The 17,897-nt window shown below is 40.7% G+C and overlaps 1 protein-coding gene across 2 annotated transcripts in view; it reads left to right on the plus strand.

The window, feature by feature from the left end:
- Positions 1 to 307: 307 nt before the first annotated feature.
- The window catches only part of ACVR2A (activin A receptor type 2A), a 67,305-nt gene continuing 49,715 nt past the window's right edge, over positions 308 to 17,897 (plus strand). For both annotated transcript variants that reach the window (XM_052792048.1, XM_052792049.1), the window contains exon 1: positions 308 to 2,207. In XM_052792048.1, the coding sequence (XP_052648008.1) occupies positions 2,153 to 2,207 (55 nt within the window). In that variant the 5' untranslated portion in view covers positions 308 to 2,152. The remainder of the gene's footprint in view (positions 2,208 to 17,897) is intronic.

The raw sequence follows: 17,897 nt of genomic DNA on the forward strand, positions 1-17,897 counted from the left end.
CGGCGGTGGGCGGGAAACGCTGAGGAGAAGGCGCGCGAGGGCCGCGCCCGCGGGGGGGGGGAGGGGGGGGTGCGCGCGGACAGGTAGGGGGCGGAGGAGAGCGCGCGCCGCGCTCCGCCCCGCTGGAGGAGGGAGGGGGGGGTGGGGGTTAGGTAGGGTAGGCGGGGCCTAGGCGGAGGCCGCTGGGTCGTGAGTGGGCAGGGCGGCTGTCAATCCGGGGCGGCGCGCGGCCGCCCGGCGTCGCGCGACGGGCTGCCGTGATTGTGGGAAAGGAGGGGAGAGGTGGGGGGAGGGGGGAGGAGGAGGAGAGGAAACAAAAACAATCGGCCGGGCGCCGCCATCTTGGGTCCGTTCTCCACGCCACACAAGTGAATGGGTAGATATGAAATTACCACAGGGGAGCAGCAGCAGCAGCAGGGTACGGAGGGCTGTTCCGAGCTGCCGGCTGGACTCGGGGGACTCTAGAGACGGCTCCCGCCGCCGCCGCCGCCCAGAGAAAACCCCCGGGCTCGGCCTTTTCTCCTCGCCAACCCCTAAACTGCACTCCTGGAGGGACAAAGTTGGTCTCAGCCGCGCTGCCTCCGCCGCCCGGGAGACGAGAGAGTCGGGTTCGGCAGCGGCTTCCTCGGGGCCGGGAGTGAGCCGGGGTCAGAGTTAGGGGCGAGGGTGACGAGGGGATTTCTCCCCCCTCCACCCTCTGGCCGGGGCTCGCCTGGTGCGCTGTGTGGGAGGCAGGAGGAGAAGGCAGGAGGAGTCCAGCAGGCTTTTCCTTTCCACCCCTGCTATTTCTTATTCCTTTCTCCTAAAAGGAAAAAAAAAAAGAAAAAGAAAAAAGAAAAAAAAAAGGCAAGAACTGGATCGGGGGGGGGGGTGGGGGGGGAGGACGGGACCGTCTCGGCTCTCCGTTTGAACAGCAGCGGGGCGGGCGGAGGTGCGGCGAGAAAGAAATGTGTCCGTGAGGAGTTGGAGAGGAGTGTGCATCCAGCAGAAGAGTCACAAGCCTGCTGCTGCACGGGAGGAAGAAGCCGGCGGGGAAGGCAGCCGCTGCATCCTCCCCTCTGCCCGCAGTCTCGCTCGCCTCCTCGCTTCCAAAGAAGCTGAATTCTCCTAGAAGCACGGCAGTCAAGGAAGGAAGGATTTGCCACAAAGAATATATCACCCTCCTCCCCAGCGGCTGGATACTGCATTTTTCTTTTTTTTTTAATTTTTTTCCCCCCCTCCAGTCGCTCATCTGTGTTTAAATACCAAATATAGCCTCTTGCGGGGGGGGGGGGGGGGGAGGGGATGGAAATCTCTTAGAAGAATTTGAAATCTTGCTCGGATTCGGGAGTGCTGGTGTCGCACGGACCTGGAGAAGGACCGGGAAGAGGAGGGGAGGTGTGCGGCTCTCGCTGACTGGCGGCAGGACTAGAGATTTGCCACTTTTCGGGAAGCCCGAAGGTTTGTTTGTTACCAAACTGTTGTTTCTCCCCTTTTCCTCTTCTGGGTTACGCTAAATCCCTCAGCATTATTAAAGAAAACCGAAGCGTTGCCCACGTGTAGCTGGTGGCTTGCTTTTTTTAAGGTAGTTTTCATCAAGAAACTGACAAAGCTTCCTCCCTTCACCCGGAGGCTTTTGAGGTTTGAAACAAATGGAGCTACTTTTCTCCCAAACACTACATGTTGTATGAGGGGAGCTAGGACGAAAACATCGTGTTTGCTGATTTCGATACGACTCCCCGACACTCTGCACCTACGAGGGATGCTTCACGGAGCTTCATGTCGAAAAGATTTGGAGTGTGCTCAGAGACTTCGTCGTGTCCAGCAGCTTAATTGTTGACTTTTTTTTTTTTAAAGTGGATTCGTAGCATACTTTTATGAATTAAATTTTGCCACCATTTGTACAGAAGCCAAATGACACGTGTGTTTTGAAACACGGTTCTAAATATATCCATCCCTCAACCCGGATTCTCGCTAGAAAGAGCCGGAGGGAGATCGTCAGTGTCTAAACAGATCTGATTTTACTGTTTTATGAACACTATCTGCTGCAGAAATGTTGCTATAGATTGCTTTATAACGGTTCAGCAAGAAGGGAGATTTTCCAGCTTGCAGGACCCAGGACCCAGGAAACTGGATACTTAAAGTCACTTAAATGTTTTAACAGCATTGGAAAATGGGAGCTGCTACTAAGTTGGCGTTCGCTGTTTTTCTTATCTCTTGTTCTTCAGGTAAGTGAATGTTCTTGGCTTTGTCGCTTTAAACGTAAGGCTTTGGGGTCAGCCCTTGAAAGCTGGAGGTAACCTTGTTGATTGGTATGAATGAGGAGAAATATTTCTTTTTTCAGATGACAAATGTTTGGGGGTGGCAGTGACTGTAAAGGCAGAAGCTGTTTTTATGGTTATTCTTAAAAGCGTCTAACATGAGCACTTCAAACGCGTGCAGCGCTTGGATTTCAGACCAATTGTGTGGAACAAATGTGGAGACATAACCACCTAGTGTCACATACAGTAATCTGGCAATGCAATTGTTAGTGTTTCATGGGTTTTTTTAAATAAGAATAACCCAGCTGAAATACTCTTAACTTCAATTAGAACTCTTACTCCGGTCATTCACTGGTGAATGGCAACCTTCATTAATGCTTCATTAGTCTAGAATAGGTACAGCTCAGAAAGCATTAGCTCGTCCTTTAATGATAGCGAGGGGTGTGCGCATGTATAGATGTGTACAAAGAATTAGGCTGAAAAGGCAGACTTTCAGTTTCTAAACAATTTTGTATTTTGCTACTCGGTACGTCACTGCCTTGTAGTGCAAAAAAAAAAAAAAAGCTACTACTTTTCTTTTTAAAACAGCAGAGGTTGAGTTTCCAACGCCAGCTCTGAGTCCTGAGGAGCCAGCGGGGTGTGACGACTTCCCCACGCTTCTTTAGGAGGAAAATTGTTATGGTAGCAACCAGTGGTTGGGGGAACTGTTGGTACACTTCTCCTTGAAGCTCTGTCAGTTTCACAAAAAAAACTGTTGTGAATTGTGTAATGGATCTAGTATTAGCTTACACGGCAAGCCTGGCACTTTCTGCTTACACTTTGAATGTGTTTGTAGTCCTCTGTGTAGGTTTAGATGTGCTTTTTAGCCTTCTTGCACGGTGTGCAAGGGTGTACTTGTTCATCAGTCTGAAAGCTAGCAGACAAGTGCTCAGCTTTTCGGTGTAACCGGTGTAAGGGAGTAATGAGATCCGTATAACAATGCCTTTTAAAATTTCAGTGTTATAATGTACAGGATTTTGCTGAACAGGACGTTTTCTTGTGGTTAGTAAATGGATAGTCTAGTCTTATGTCTGTAGCGGTATTGATCAATTCCGTGTGTGCTAAATGTGCTGTGAAATGGCAAGCACTGCCAGAAATAAACCCCAAAAAATCCTTTCTGTTTTAACCAGATAAATAACAGAGCAGGTTAAGGACAGACAGAGGTTTGTTTGGGTTTGTTTTATTTTTTATTAGGCTATACCATTTATTCCTCTTTAAACAAAACATGATTTCTTCTGACAGTTTTGTCTTGCAGTAGAAGACTTGTCTTTCACCTTTTCCTAATACCTTATTTTTAAGTAACTCGAGGAACATTCCTCTTACCTTGGGAATATTTTCTGTAGGGAGACTTCCCCCCCCCGCCTCTCCCCCCCCCAGTTTCTGAAAGACTTTGTGCCATCTGCTCTTCGTGTCTGTCTCTCCCTTCCATGTCCTTCTATTAAGATCCTTTTGCCTAGAGCACAGAATAGTGATCTTGTTGACATTACCTATCCTACTTATTAAAAAGAACGGTTAAGCAACAAAAGCTGTCCTTTCGTTAGCATTTCTTGCTCAGGTTGTTGGTAAGGTGAAATGGATGTTTCTCTTGCCTGTGAAGATGGAATTAATCTTTGCTAAATGAGCAGGAAACTGGTTGCAATTCGGACTGCTTCTCATGTTAATGACATTGTTTTGGTGGTTATTCCAGCATTACACATTAAGTGTTCTGGTATTTAACAATTATTAAACTATTTTCTACTCGCCTAAAATTTTAGAGTATCTGCAGCCCGGGTGTAGGTCTAATAATAAATAAATTCAACAGTAAGCTTATGTTTTTATGATGAAAATTTTACGATTATGTAAGCTTTTAGCATGAAGTACAGGCATTTTGATAAGTAGTGTTTCTTAACTGTGACTTGTTTTGATTTAAAATCATACCTGATCAATTGATTCTAACATCATTCTCAGAAGAAGTAGTTTCTTTTCCAGTCTTTAGTCTGAAAGAAGTCTGCTCAGGCTATATACTTAAGAATATTGGCAGTGGTTGAAGAAATCCTAGAGTTCAGTTGTGAAGATGTCTGGTTTGTCTTTCTCTGGTATGCAGTCTCCAGCTACTCTTGAGTCTGGGAGTGTGGGGGGGTGTTGGTTTTCTGTATTAATTTTTTTTTTATATGCAACTGTGTTCTGCAGTTGTTTACATAACCAATTAATACTAGTGTTCTTTAAACAGGTGAAAATGTTGTGGGTTTTTTCTACATGGTGGGTGTGGAAATGGTCTTTAGGTTGAAGGCATTTTATTTTACTATCTGTCAACTGCTGTATGGAGTCCTGTAAATGTACTTCAAATGGATAGGAATTTCCACTGAATCTAATAATCTTTGCTAAGGGAGTGAAAATATTTCCCCTTTCTAACTAAGATGTTTGAAAAAGAGCATCTGTGTTACGTTATTAGGCTTTAAAATATTTGTAGATGCTTGGATAAAAGTGGGTGTAGGTTTGCACCCATTTGTACTAATTCAGGAGGATGAGATGAATGTGTATTAACTAAACATGAAAACAAAGTGCCTGGGTCAATGTTCTCCGTGTGCCCTCTAATATACTTTTTATATAAAAACCTGTGTGTATTTTTGATTTAATAAAGAACAGAAGATCATGAAGTACTAATAAAATACTTACGAACGATACGCTTCCTGTGTCTCTCCTGTAGGTAAGGCAAGATTGTAGGTGAGCTTAAAAAAAGAAAAATAGTAAATTATATAGGTTGTTCATCAGGAACATTTCTGTTTAGATGCTATCTATGTTCTCCCCTCCCCCAAGGAAGTATGTTTCTGTGTCCTGTAGTTTTCGTGATTGCTGAGTTATACTTTACGAAATTTCAGGAACAGAGAATGTGTACTTCCATAATTTCCTGTGATGTTTCAGGATATATACTCTATGCAGCTGAAAATTTGGGAGATGTTGGAAGTAGTGGATTGTCTTTAACCAAAATCTTCTTTTGTGGGTGCTATAGTTCTTAACATCTCATGGTTCCTTTTGTTACTGTTAGACTCCATGTCTCCCAAACCATCACTTCTTCTCTTCTGACCTACCTGCTCTGCCTTTGGTACCTGGGCAGTCTGTTACCGAAGTAGTTCTGCAGCTTTAAGTCTCTTACAGGGGACAAAACTCATACTTGTTAAAACTCACTTAAGCTCAATTCATGCTAAAAATCACCTAAGCAAAAGGAAGCACATCAGAAAGTATTGGTCCTCTCTCTCTTTTTTTTTTTTTCTTTTTTCCCCCTAATGCTAGGTCATTCTCAAGCCACACAGAAGGTCTTGAGTAATTTTGCTAAAGGAAATGGCATGTCAAAGATACATTTGTAGTTGAAGTAGCATTTTCACTGCATGGGGAACATTCTATTCTTAGAGTTTTTAATTTATTCTTCTCCTGTCTCACACCAATTACTATCAGGGGAAATGTTTTTTTTTTTTAATTTATTCCCCCCACCCCCCAAAAAAATCTAGATAGAACTGTAAAGCCCAAGATACTGCTACAGCTTCAGAAGCTGAATGGTTAGGTGTTCTGAAGGAATTGAGGAGTGGGAAGTGAGACTTTTTTCTTTTAATTTTGCTAGTGTAATGTTTTTTTGACTGTCCTTTCACTATTAATTTGGTAGCACTTGAAAATCCTGCCAAAGGTTTAGGAATATTGTTTGTGAAATTGTCTCTGCTGGTATGTTCTCTGCAAGCTGTGCATGATTGTGGTTGAATTCTAATTGCTTTATTGCACAGGCAGAGCAATAAAATACTTCAGACTTAGTACTGCATTTAAAGTAAAATCCTGCTCAAGGTTCTTTTTTTTTTTTTTTTTTTTTATGTGAGCGTACACTTTTTTGTATTATGTGTGGTGTTATTGGGCAATACCCCAGCACTCTTGATGTTGCTGTTGAGAGCAGGACTTGTAAACCTACTTAATACTGTTTTCAAGCATAGATACATTTACATAGGTATAAATGTTATGTAGTTTACAGAGTTTCATGGCTCCAGGTTGATGTTGTAACTTTGCAGATCAAAATTCTGTTACTAATTCTATGTAATCTGTTAATACTTAACAAAAGTTACAAACCCTAAATCTTCTGGGTTATGAAAAAAACTGTACTTGTGCTAATGCAGTATTGGAACATATAAGCGTAGTTCTAGTAGAACTCTGCTTGACAAATGTTTCTGGAGAGATGCTGCTGTCATGGGTTTATTTGCATGTCTACCCTTCAGACACATGTCTTTTCTCAGAGAAGAAGCTTAAATAAGTTTGTCTTCAAATGCTGGATGCTATGTAAGTTGGCGGGGGGAGGTGTTCTGTGTGTGGGGAAAGCTGTTTTCTGCTATATGGGGGTGCAAGAAGGTAATTACAGCTATCATGAATAATAGTTTTCAGCTGGTTTTAATGGAGTGTATTTGAATGCCATTTCTTTTTTCTCCCCCCCCCCTGCCCCTTCTGGAATTTTGGGGTGAAAGCCCTTAGGTGATGGGCTCAGATGATTTGCAAATGAGGATAGGCAAATTCCCACCCCCCTACACCTCCCCATTCAACTGTAGAGGTTCATTGTTGTCATATCATGAGTTTTAGGTAGGGGGAATAAGATAACAGTAACTCCAATGTTTTTCATTCTTACTGATTCTACCTTCTCTTCCAATTCCCATAGCGTATTTCTCTTTGAAATTGGAATACAGTTCTATTTCATATCATCATTATGGAGTTTATATGTATAGTGTCTGGATCTCTTAAAAGATAGTAGTAACATTTTCTTTATTCACAGACAGATGTGGTGGACATAATATGCAAAAGTAGTCTTTTGGAGACCTATATGATTCGGAGCCAAGATACAGCAAGTCCTGGGTACTTAACCTTGGGAAATCATCTGGAGAATAGTCATTATAACATGGGCTGTAAGAAGATAGAGGTTGACAAGGAATCTGATTGTGGAAGAGATTTCTTGGTAAAGGGGAGATGCGTTTCCGCCACTTAATTAACAGAAAGCAGATTAATGCAAATGTCTGCTTTAGCTGGTTGGTAGAATATGTGGTCTGTTAGCTATCTGATGTTCCTGAAAATGAGAACTCTTTAAAAAGATCAAGAAAATTACGAATTTTACAGCCAAGTTCTTGTGTGATGAAATCTTAATGTGTTTTTGTTGCCTTGGTGCTTAAAATTCAGCACATCTTATTTCCTGTTATTTCCATATGGAAATTGAAGTGTTATTGGATGCCGGTGACTTTATGTGGCATCTCTTATCTTCTCTCCTCTACACTGTCTGTGTGGTGGTGGAGGTTTTTTCTTCGAAATGCTTTGTGACTACAGTGCCAAACAGCAGAGCATATTTAGGCTTAATCCCACAGAAAATGAATATTTACTGCCATATTGTTTACATTGTCTATCTTTGTGGCTAAGAATCCCAAATGTACATTAGATACATCAAATACTTCAATTGTTGGTGGAAAGAGAGCAGAGAAGGGTTTATCCACTGCAGTAATTATTGTAATAGTTTCACGGTAAAGTAAGCCTTGATGAAAGGTCAACATTCATAGTTTTCTTCTGAATTTCCTAGTTAAAGCTGTAACTGGAAGCAAGCAGTCTGTCTAGGAAGAAAAAAAACACACAATTCGCTTACTAACTGGAGGCATAAATCTTTGGTTATGTGGTTAGAGGTATTTGAAAAACACTTGGAAATGAGGGAAGCGTTTGTGGGAAGACTACCTGTTCTTGCAGCCAGAAGCAGCTGGAGGTAGCAGTATTATTGTTGTTAGGATGGGATCTACTGAGGCTGGGTATTAAAGGTGTGAAGTACTTCTTTGTACCGACCTCTGGTTAGGTGCTGTCACAAAAAACTGAATTGCTTTAGATGTAGTTCAGTGAAAGAACTTACCTTCTGTTTTTATCTTTTCTTTCTTAACTTCTGTTGCGCAGTTCTCCCAAATTAATCCCATTTTCAGACTTTGACTTTCAGTCAAAGAAGGATGAGCAGGATGGTAGCCTTTACCTCTCTGTCTTTGGAACTTTCTTTGTGATGGTCCTCCTAATGAACTGTGCTGCTGTTGCTTTCAGGCAGAAACTTTGTTATGGAGCAAATGAGCAAGTGACATACTTAAAATTGTATTGATGCCAACAAAAGTCCAAGTGATGGCTGTGTAACCTAAAATCTTGGTGACTTTACAATGTAGCAGTGGAAGAACAAGAACGCTTGTGTGTATTGCCAACTCAATGTTTCATTGATTTTTTTTTTTTTTTTTTGAAGGCAAATTAAATATTGCTGAATTCTAAAAACTTGCCTTGTATAAGTACTGGTATTCTTGTATTCTACTGGTATTTCTCCTTAAATTGGTGCAAGATAATCTGTTTCAATCAGCATTCAGAGTCAGTCCAAAATTGTAATTAATTTCAGTGTTATTCTTGAGTTATTCACTGAGAAGGCTTGTTAGTAACTCTTAAACTACATTGACTTGGCCTTCATGTGATGTTGAGTACCTTTAGTTGGCAAGGAGGGTACGTGTTGTTGAAGTAATTTAAAAGGCTAGATACCACCTTTTGAGATTCCTTATTTTGTTAAGGTTTAATTTCTATTTTTAAGGATTTACGTGAAGCTGTAATTAGGTGGTAATTCAATTCAAAATGCTGAAACCAGAATGTAATTAAAAGCAAACCCCTATATACTCTTAACTGTGATGGGCATGTAAGAAATGCCAAAATACTTTTTTTTTTTTTTTGCTTTTATAACTCTTTAATTACATGAGGGGAACATTGCCTATAGTTAGTGAACTGAACTGACTGAAAGGCAAGATACTCGAAGAATCAGCGTTTTATAAATGCTAAATCTTAGCTACAATGAAAAACAAGAATATTTCTCAAACTCTTTTGTTTGCTGAGCTTTGAGATAGTCATCAACTAAGCTGAAATTGAAAATGAATGTTGTAGTTTGCATTTACAAACGGTAGGTATGGATGTCTAATCTAGTTTTGTTGTGTGCCTAACCGAGACTCTTCTCACGGTTGGGAAGATTCCACTGTCTCTATAATGGTGACAGCAAATCAGTTAAGTTTTACTGTTTTAATTCTTAACATTGACCCAGTTTAAAGCTAGTACCCGAAAGGTTACTTAAGAGATCTAATTTCATCAAAAGGTTTGTTTTCAGAAAGTGCCTGTACAATTATTTTTAAAACTGGGAATAAGAATCTATATTGCTCAGAATTTTGTTGCTTTTCTATAGCTTTAACTCTTTGTCTTCCATTCCTCAATGGAATGCATTCAATGTACTGTCATTTCACCAGAAAAGAGTTAGTTTTTATAACTGAAGTTGCAGAGTTTCTTGTGGCAGATAGACTTTTTAAATTGGATGGTACATCCATCCTTTTTAGAAATGGAGAAGGGAGAAAGTGGTCAAAAATGTTTAGGTTATTGTTTCTGTATTTTCTGAAAGATACTAAACTTTTTATGAGGGTGAGTTGTCATGCATTTTTTGTTCTGGAAACAATGGAAAGGGTAAGGCAACTCGGTGATTTTTTTTTTTTTAATATGATTGACTGTAGATCTGAAGAATGTTTTAGAGATTGTCTGTGCCTTGTCTCTTTTGACTGTTTCTAACTTCTTAGTGAAATGAGGCTGCAGGGTGAACACAAATACTGCTTAACTACTAGATACTGTTTTAGCTTGTGCCAACTGGTGTCTAATGAGACGACATGGCAAGCACGGTTTGAGGGATAGTGCAGGCAGGGGGCCAGTGCCAGGAGGCAGCACAGTCAAGACTGTACCAGAATTCCTGCAGCTTCAGCACTTCACTGTGCCCTCATCTCATATCTGAGAGCATGGAGTATATAAGTATATACGGTCAGTATGCTGTGAAAACATTATTATTTACACTGGGTGACAGCTTAGCTTTTGCATTATTTTGGATGTTCAAACTGAAAACCTGTCCTCCTTGCCAAAAAAAAAAAACCCCAACAAAAAAAAAACCCCAACAAACCACAAACAACAAAACCAAACAGACCTAAACAACAAACCAATGCATAACCTGCTTTGAGGCCGGCAGAACATCCCATGGAGCCATGAGGAGGAGGTCCATGGTCAAGTGCTATATGGTATGGATGTGCTCAGTCTATGACATGTAGCCAGGGGTCAGTGAAGAGTCCCTGGACCAGTTGTGATCTGCAGTGTAGATACATGATTTGAATTAAAAAATGCCTGCTTTGTGTTTAAAGATCACTTCTATTTTAGATGAGTATTGAAAGTTTTGATGCAGGAACAGTGCAGTTGGTGGTTACTGTAGTCTTGCAGTCTACCTGTTTTTTAATGTCACTTCATAACAATGGCTCTGAATAGGAATGGTAGTTTCTTATTTGAAATCACCTTTTAAAATCATAGCAGTGTAGATTCATTTGGGTCATCAGAGAATCTTCTCCAGCATCATGCTCAAAGCAGTGTATTGTCTACCAAACCCCCAGGTTCTTTTCAGCAGAGCTGCTACCTAGTCTGACAGTTGCTGCTTGTACTGATGCCGAGGGTGCTCTGTCCCAAGGCTCAGGACATCATGTTTGTCGTTGTTGAATTTCATGAGGTTCCTATTGGCCCACCCCTCTAGTCTGTCTAGGTCCTCCTGAGTGACATCCCTGCCATTGAGCACCCCACCCTCTGGCATTGTCTGTAAACTCACTGATGTGCCTTACACCACCTCCTCCAGCCATCGATACAGGTATGAAACAAGATGGGTCCGAGGGCAAGCCCTTGGGGGCTCTGCTTGTGATACTTTGCATCCTGCTATGGACATGTTCCTTATATGAGCGGTTCTATTCCAATCACATGCTGGCTGTATCTCGAGCTTTATTTGCTAGCTCGCATAGCTGATTTTAACTTCGTTTCAGCAGCTTCCTTCCTTTTGGTGGCTTATAAACTTGTGATTCGGGGGGGGGGGGGGGGGTGTTTGTAACTGAAGCTGTAATAGCATGACCTCATTTTTTCAGGTTCAGAGTTCTTATCTCATCTAGATAACGCTAATCTCTAGTCTTTAAATACTGCCGAAATGATCATAGTGATCTTTATTCTCTCAGCTGTATTTTGAAAACTTGGATTTCAGTATCAACATGTAAATTGAAATTAAATCTGTTTTTAAAAGCTATTTTTAAACACAACCAATTGTTTTATCAAGCCTTCTAACATGAAAAACTTTGCTTCTAGGAATTTTGGGGAAGATCCACATGAACAGGAAAGTGGTTTAATTTTGTTGTTCAGTTACAGTGTTAAGTGTATGAGACAAAATTAAACTTTGCAGTAAGTAACTGTTAATTTTAGAAATTTTTGGTAGTGTTTGTCAGTAGAGGGTACAGATAGTTCTCTTTAGCTCATAGCAATTACATGATGGAAGAGTTTTCTTTAAATATTTCCATGTTTCAGGGTTGAAAAACATTTAGGCTGTGAAAGTTGCAAAAATTCTTAAATTGCACACAATTGTTTGAATTACTGTACTTTTTAAGATAAATTAGATCTATTTTTCATCATTTGTTTATAATGCTACTTTAAAAGTAGCGTAGAGAAGATCACTGGTTAAATATTTTCATTTTAATTCCCTGGCCTTTAATTTTGGAAAGGGTCTGTTTTGCAAGTTATCCCTAGGGATAATTGTATTACATTAAATTTAACACAGAGCCTGTCAAAAAGGTTGTCTTAAATGTCTTTTAAAAATGTTATGGTTTGATTACATTTTATTTAACTTCAGATTGTGGCACATAATGGGAGAGGACAGACCCCAATAAATTAAGCTTCATCTGATCTCACCCATTTAGAATGATGCAAATCAGTGGTGAGGTCTTAATTAGTTTGTATGTGCCATATATGTACTAAGAGCAAGATATGAAACCATGAATAATCTGAGAGAAGGCTATGTAAAACCATAAGATGGTTTTGCTCCCATTCCTGCCCCCAAATACATTCTCCCCTCCCTAAATAAAACAGCCCCAAACTCAGCGGCGAGGAGTGACTTAACACCACTCTGGAAAACCCCCTATGGAAAAAAAAAATACTTGACAGTTTGGTGAAAGTCTTCTGTTTCTGTTCCCTTGAAAAAATACTGAATCACATCCTATTAGGTCAGAGGCTTTCAAAGAAGCCAAGAGTGCTGAGGTCCCACTTTTTATTCCAGTGGAAATGGAGTGGATCCCTGATGAAAAAATCTTGATGCTCCAGTGTGCAGCTGTACTTTTCCAGTGGCTTAAAAACCTTCTGATGGATGGCAAATAAAGCAGAAGTCATTTTGGTTGGCTTTTGTCCCCTCTAAATGAGGGGACAGTGCTTTCAACGAGTTGAACTTAAATCCCCCTTGTGTCTCCCCCAAATGACATGTAATTGTAAAGTATTACTTTTTAAAACAAATTTTACTTTTCTTTTTTTTATAAGATAGCTGGAGTGATTCAGAAAATACATTTGAATGCTGTTTGGACCTATGGCAACAGGTGCTCTGGAGGTTATGTTTGAGGAAGGGAGAAATTTTCTCCTATCCCTTACCCTGTTGTGTCCCGCCAGGCTGTGTGAGGGCAGAAACTTTTGTTCTTTTCTAGCATCCCTTAACATACTGACTATGTGCTTTTGAGAACACTTACACAGTCGCTGTAGAGTAGATAATTTGCAAAAAAACCATCAGTAATCCAAGCTTTTCAAATTAGGAAGAAGTATCATTGGAAGGAGAATCATCTGTGGTATATCCTAAGGATAGCCATCTTCTAATGACTTGTCAGGAGGATTCAGCTGTGCAGTTTTTGGTGTTTGGGTGTTGGTTGTTTTGATTGTTTTTTTTTTTTTAAAAATCTTGAGTCTAAAGAGTGATGAGGATATGTACCAAAAGTGATGGTATTGATATTACTCTAATGATGTGTGAGAAAAGAAATGGAATAATCCTTGGATTTTATGTAATCAAGGATAAGTAACTTTTAGAATTTGGTGAAACATCTGATCTTACAATTTTGGAAGGAGAATGGTGCCTGATAGAGTTGGATGAGCTTTTTAGTTGGTGCCAAAATATTTCTTCTGAAATTTAGTAATCTCAGAGGTTTTTCTCTCACCATTATTAGAAATACTTTGGTGTTGGAAGCCCTTTCATTCAAAATGAAGAGGAGGAATGGTATCTGTGGAGGAAACCTATTGGCATTTTTTTACTTCAGTGTAATCACGTTGGTCGAAGTATGAAGCTTCTTTCAACAAGTAATGTATAGCACATCAACTCAGGCAGTTAAAATCTTACCAGCTGAGTGCTAGCAGACTTCAGTATGCGAGAGAAGAGGTAAATGACAAGTTCCTATTTCTTCATATGTAAGAGTAAAAATGTGTGTTTGAATTTGGTTTTGATAGACTTTTGGGATATTTACAAGCTGACAAAGTATGTTCTCGGGGAGCTTCCGCTGACCATCTGCATTCTTCTCCCCACAGTCTTCCTTCTAGCCAACGTCAGTCTTAACATTTTTCTAAGGGAGAAGCTTGTTTGCAGCCTAATTCTTGTTTGAGAAATCCATTATTCAAGTGTGGACCGACACATTCACCAGTTGATAGGAACTCTTGGAACGTTACTAATAAACTGCAAAATCCTTGCTGCGGATAATGAACAAGTTGAGTGTCTAGCATGTGTCAGATTTTGGTTGGTTGACGGTATCATTAGACAGGATATCTTCGAGCAGAAAAAGTCATTGTGAAACAGAGGTTCAGTAATGAAATAAAGTTTTAGAGGTAAGCCAACAAAGTGCATGCTTTTTAATTGTTCTTCCAGTAGTTCAGCTGGCTTCAAAAAACAGCTAATTAGCTTCTACTTGTTCAAAAGGGTTATTTCAGTTGTACCTATTGTTAAAGGTGACAGCCGGTATCTCTTAATGTAGCTATTCAGGGCGGCTTGTCCTTCTGTAATCAAAACCAGCGGGGTTTCCTTCTGTGGATAAGTCCCTGGTTCTCTGTGTGGTAGAAAGTTACGTATGGTAAGAAGTCTTTCCTTTCCCCAGGCATCTTTGAAGTGTCATTACTTAAAATATCTATTATATGGCACTTTTAGATTACATTTCTAGCTTTAAGCTAGCTTCTCTATTTGACATAGTGTGAAGAAGACTTTACAAATTATACGTAATGAAAAATATTACAATGTAGAGTCCTTTCAGAGTTGGTGTCTTGTAGTACTGTCAGCTTTGATTTATGTAGGGTATTTAAGAAAAAGTGCTTGAAGAACCGGGAGACTGACAATTCCTCTTCTCTGTATCCTCTTCCTCATCCACATACCCACTTCATGGTGAAGTTACACTTCGTTGTAGGTTCAACCTTCTTATACACCAGCCCTTGTGGCTATCTGACTTTGTATTGGGCTGATTCAGTTTGCTAAACCAGCAAAAGTGACTTGGAAAAACAGCAAGTAGCTTTCTGTAAGCAGTATCAAATGAGGACAAGAGTTGGGTTAAAAGATGGTGGGAGCAAGGATAGAGATGGGTGGAATAAGGGCTGGCAGTGAGTCTGCGTGAATTGACCTAGGAAATGAATTATCAAGGGAGAATGACACATCAGAGCTGGCGAATAGAGCTGTTCTGTATACATATTGGGTAAGAAAGGAAAAATGACTAATTATCAACAACCTCCATCTTTAAAAAGAACTTGCTTCTCTTTTTCAGAGTTGTTCTGAGGATCTCAGTGTGCATGCCTGTTGTCACAGGATTTTTTTTTCTCTTCTCTAGATTTTTCAAATATCTCTATGTCACATTATTCTCTAGGGGGCCTGGATTAAACATTTCCAGGCAGAACAACAGGCCACTGCCTGTTGCAGCATTGCTCTAGACAGCACCTTTGCTCATCCTCCATTTCAGTGGTACAGAACTACTGGTTTTTTTGTATGGACGTATGAGGCTTGTATGTGAGAAATTGCAGGAATCTAGTGGTGAAAAGTTTTCATTGTCATCATTCACTTAAGCAGCACCCTCTTCCATTGCACTTGCCGATATTTCACAGGTAGCAGAAGGCAAAGTTCCCATACTTAATGGAGAGCATGTTACAAACTGGTAGAGCTGGAGCCTGCATCTGTGGAACCTGATTCAGAGGAATAGGTGATAAAATTCACTTCTGTCTCCCAGGTTTGCTGGTAACAGTGAGGTGGGAACTAAATAGGAGGTTCAAACTGATACAAGGGGCTGTAAAATCCAATTATATCCCAAGTTTAAGAAAAGAATTTGGAAAGACTATTTGCAACATAATCTTAGTAGTGTCTAATTTGTGGTACTCAAATTTTAACCACAAGTTGTCCTGGAAACTTATTCTGAGCAGGTAGGCATAAAACTTCATACAAAAACTCTGGAAAAATTCTGATCCAAGCAGAGAATGGACAGCACTCAAGGATCTAGAAAAGATGGGGGAAGAATGTAGGCGAGGTCCTTAAAATAATGACCCTTATTTGATAGTGTGCTGAATTCAAAACACTAAACACAGCATCAATAATCACGTTTACAGAAAACAGCTGATCTGGTGATTTTCACGTATCAGCTGAACAGCCATGTAGCAATTGCGTCCAGGATCTCCATCTCCCCAGTCTGAGAGGACTCAGTCTTGTGAGTGTCTTCCAGTTGCCTGCGGAGCATGTAAGAACCAGGCTGCTTGTCAGGAGCTTGTCATGTTGTGACCTTTACAAATATGAATGTCTCTAAGCCAGATGAGCAGGCTGGTGGAACCGGGGCAGTCAGGAGTGCAGAGCAGTTATAAACAGTCATTGAATTGACAAAAGCCATAAACCAGGGAAATCTTCCAGACAGCAGGGCACACTTCCTGAAAGAAAAGGTGTGGCTCTGACAAGTCAGGATGAGATTGTGGTACTTACAGTTCAGCTGATAAGCAAGTCTTTGGGGCTCCTACCTAAACTCATCAGCCTTTTGTTACACTCTACTGTGAAGTAAGCCTCAGGCTTTTCTTAGGCTTTGTTCAGACATCATGTTGTCTTTAATCTTCTGTGAAACTCTACATGAGGACTTCTGTATTAAAATCCAAGCATGGGCAGCAAAAGTGAGAGATACATTAGTCTCCAGTAGCTGTATTCTGAAATTCTGAATAAAACATGACTAGAAGTCCAGATCAGTTTCAAAAGCATGGCAAAATCTCACCTTAGGTGTTAGATGAAACCTGTCATCTTTCTATTTCTTTCCAGCTATGGCTGCCTCCTCCAGCTCAGCCCAAAACCTGCCTCCCTTTTAGGAAGGGAAAGAAGCTAATGTTCCAAGGCCCAGGCTGCTATTTCCAGCATCCTGTTCCTTTGGCTGCTTCCAATTAACTATGAAGTTCAAGTTGCTTTCTGCTTAAACAAATGAGAATTTTTAAACCCTTTCTTCCCTGAGTGATGGCTTCTGCTGAGGGCATCTAGGTTAACGCAATGACTTACTGCCACCAGAAAGTGGAGGCCTAAATGTACACTGTTTTTCTTCTATGTCCACCTTCCCTCTAGTGAGGCTGTTCATTCTTCTCTTGGGAGCATAATGTTCCTTTCTTATTTACCTTTGCCAGCACACCTTTCTATTCAACTCAACAAAATCTCCACTGCACCCCCTAGTCCCCAAAAAGTGTTTGTTTATTTGTTGCTGGAGTAGTTGTCTGGAATTCTGGGAACTAAAATGTCTTATGGAGAATTCTCTTAAGTTCTGGAGGAAGAATGAGATAATGGCAGTGGAAGCAGAGACACAGATAAGGTGCTAGTGAGACCTCTGGCTCTCACAGTCTTCATATCCTTTTCCAAGCAGATGCAGAACGTTACATGCAGAAAGCGCATTACCTCTTTGTTAGACTAGTCTTCAGCCAGCTTGGCACATTGGAACAGCTTATTTGTACAAGAAAGGAGGCAGAGCCCCTGTGGGATTGATGTGGGCTGCCATAGAATTGCAGCCACAGAGAGGCTGAGGCAAATGGAATTGAATGACTGTAAAATTCCCTGGTCAGATGATCTTCAGCCCGTTGTGGAATCTAACTGCTCTGAGGCTGACAAGGTAATTGAAGCCTGGGCCCCCTCTTCCGAACTGCTGAGCTTTTACACAAAAAGCTTTTATGTGGAATTTCCAGTAGCTGCCTTCTACTGGAGAGTGAGCTCTTCTCTAGGATGTGCATTCCTTAAAAAAAAAAAAAAAAAAAAAAAAAAAAAATACTGGTAGTCTAAGTGGATGGCCTCAAGCCTGGGAAGGATGGGCTGGATGGAGGCATCAAGTCTAGCAATTTAACTTCTGTGGGCAGGAACTTCTGTTCGTGCTCTGGGTTCACTACTGATTTGGCTAGGGCAACTCTCTGCTCTATGGTTAGGAGTCCCATATTTCTCCACTGACTGTACAGGGAACTTGGGTACCTAAGTTCATGGCATTACCAATCTTGGTATCTCTGCATAAGTAATAGTACAGTCAAATAAACAATGTAAGAGAAGAAATAAAGGCAGTTGGAATGTTACATCCACCTTAACTGTAGAACATTACTGTTACCTATATTCAGGATGCAGGTAGGTGTCAGTCTCTTGTTCAATTTAGTTTTCACAGAAGCTTTTGTTGTAAGGAAGGTAGCTCAGAAAAGCCTAGGATTCCCTGTATTGTCTCTCAAACACCAGTCTTGCTGCTCCTTGTAGGACAGAATAAACCA

The sequence above is a fragment of the Harpia harpyja genome, chromosome 7, assembly GCF_026419915.1.
Source record: "Harpia harpyja isolate bHarHar1 chromosome 7, bHarHar1 primary haplotype, whole genome shotgun sequence".
Lineage (NCBI taxonomy): Eukaryota > Metazoa > Chordata > Aves > Accipitriformes > Accipitridae > Harpia > Harpia harpyja.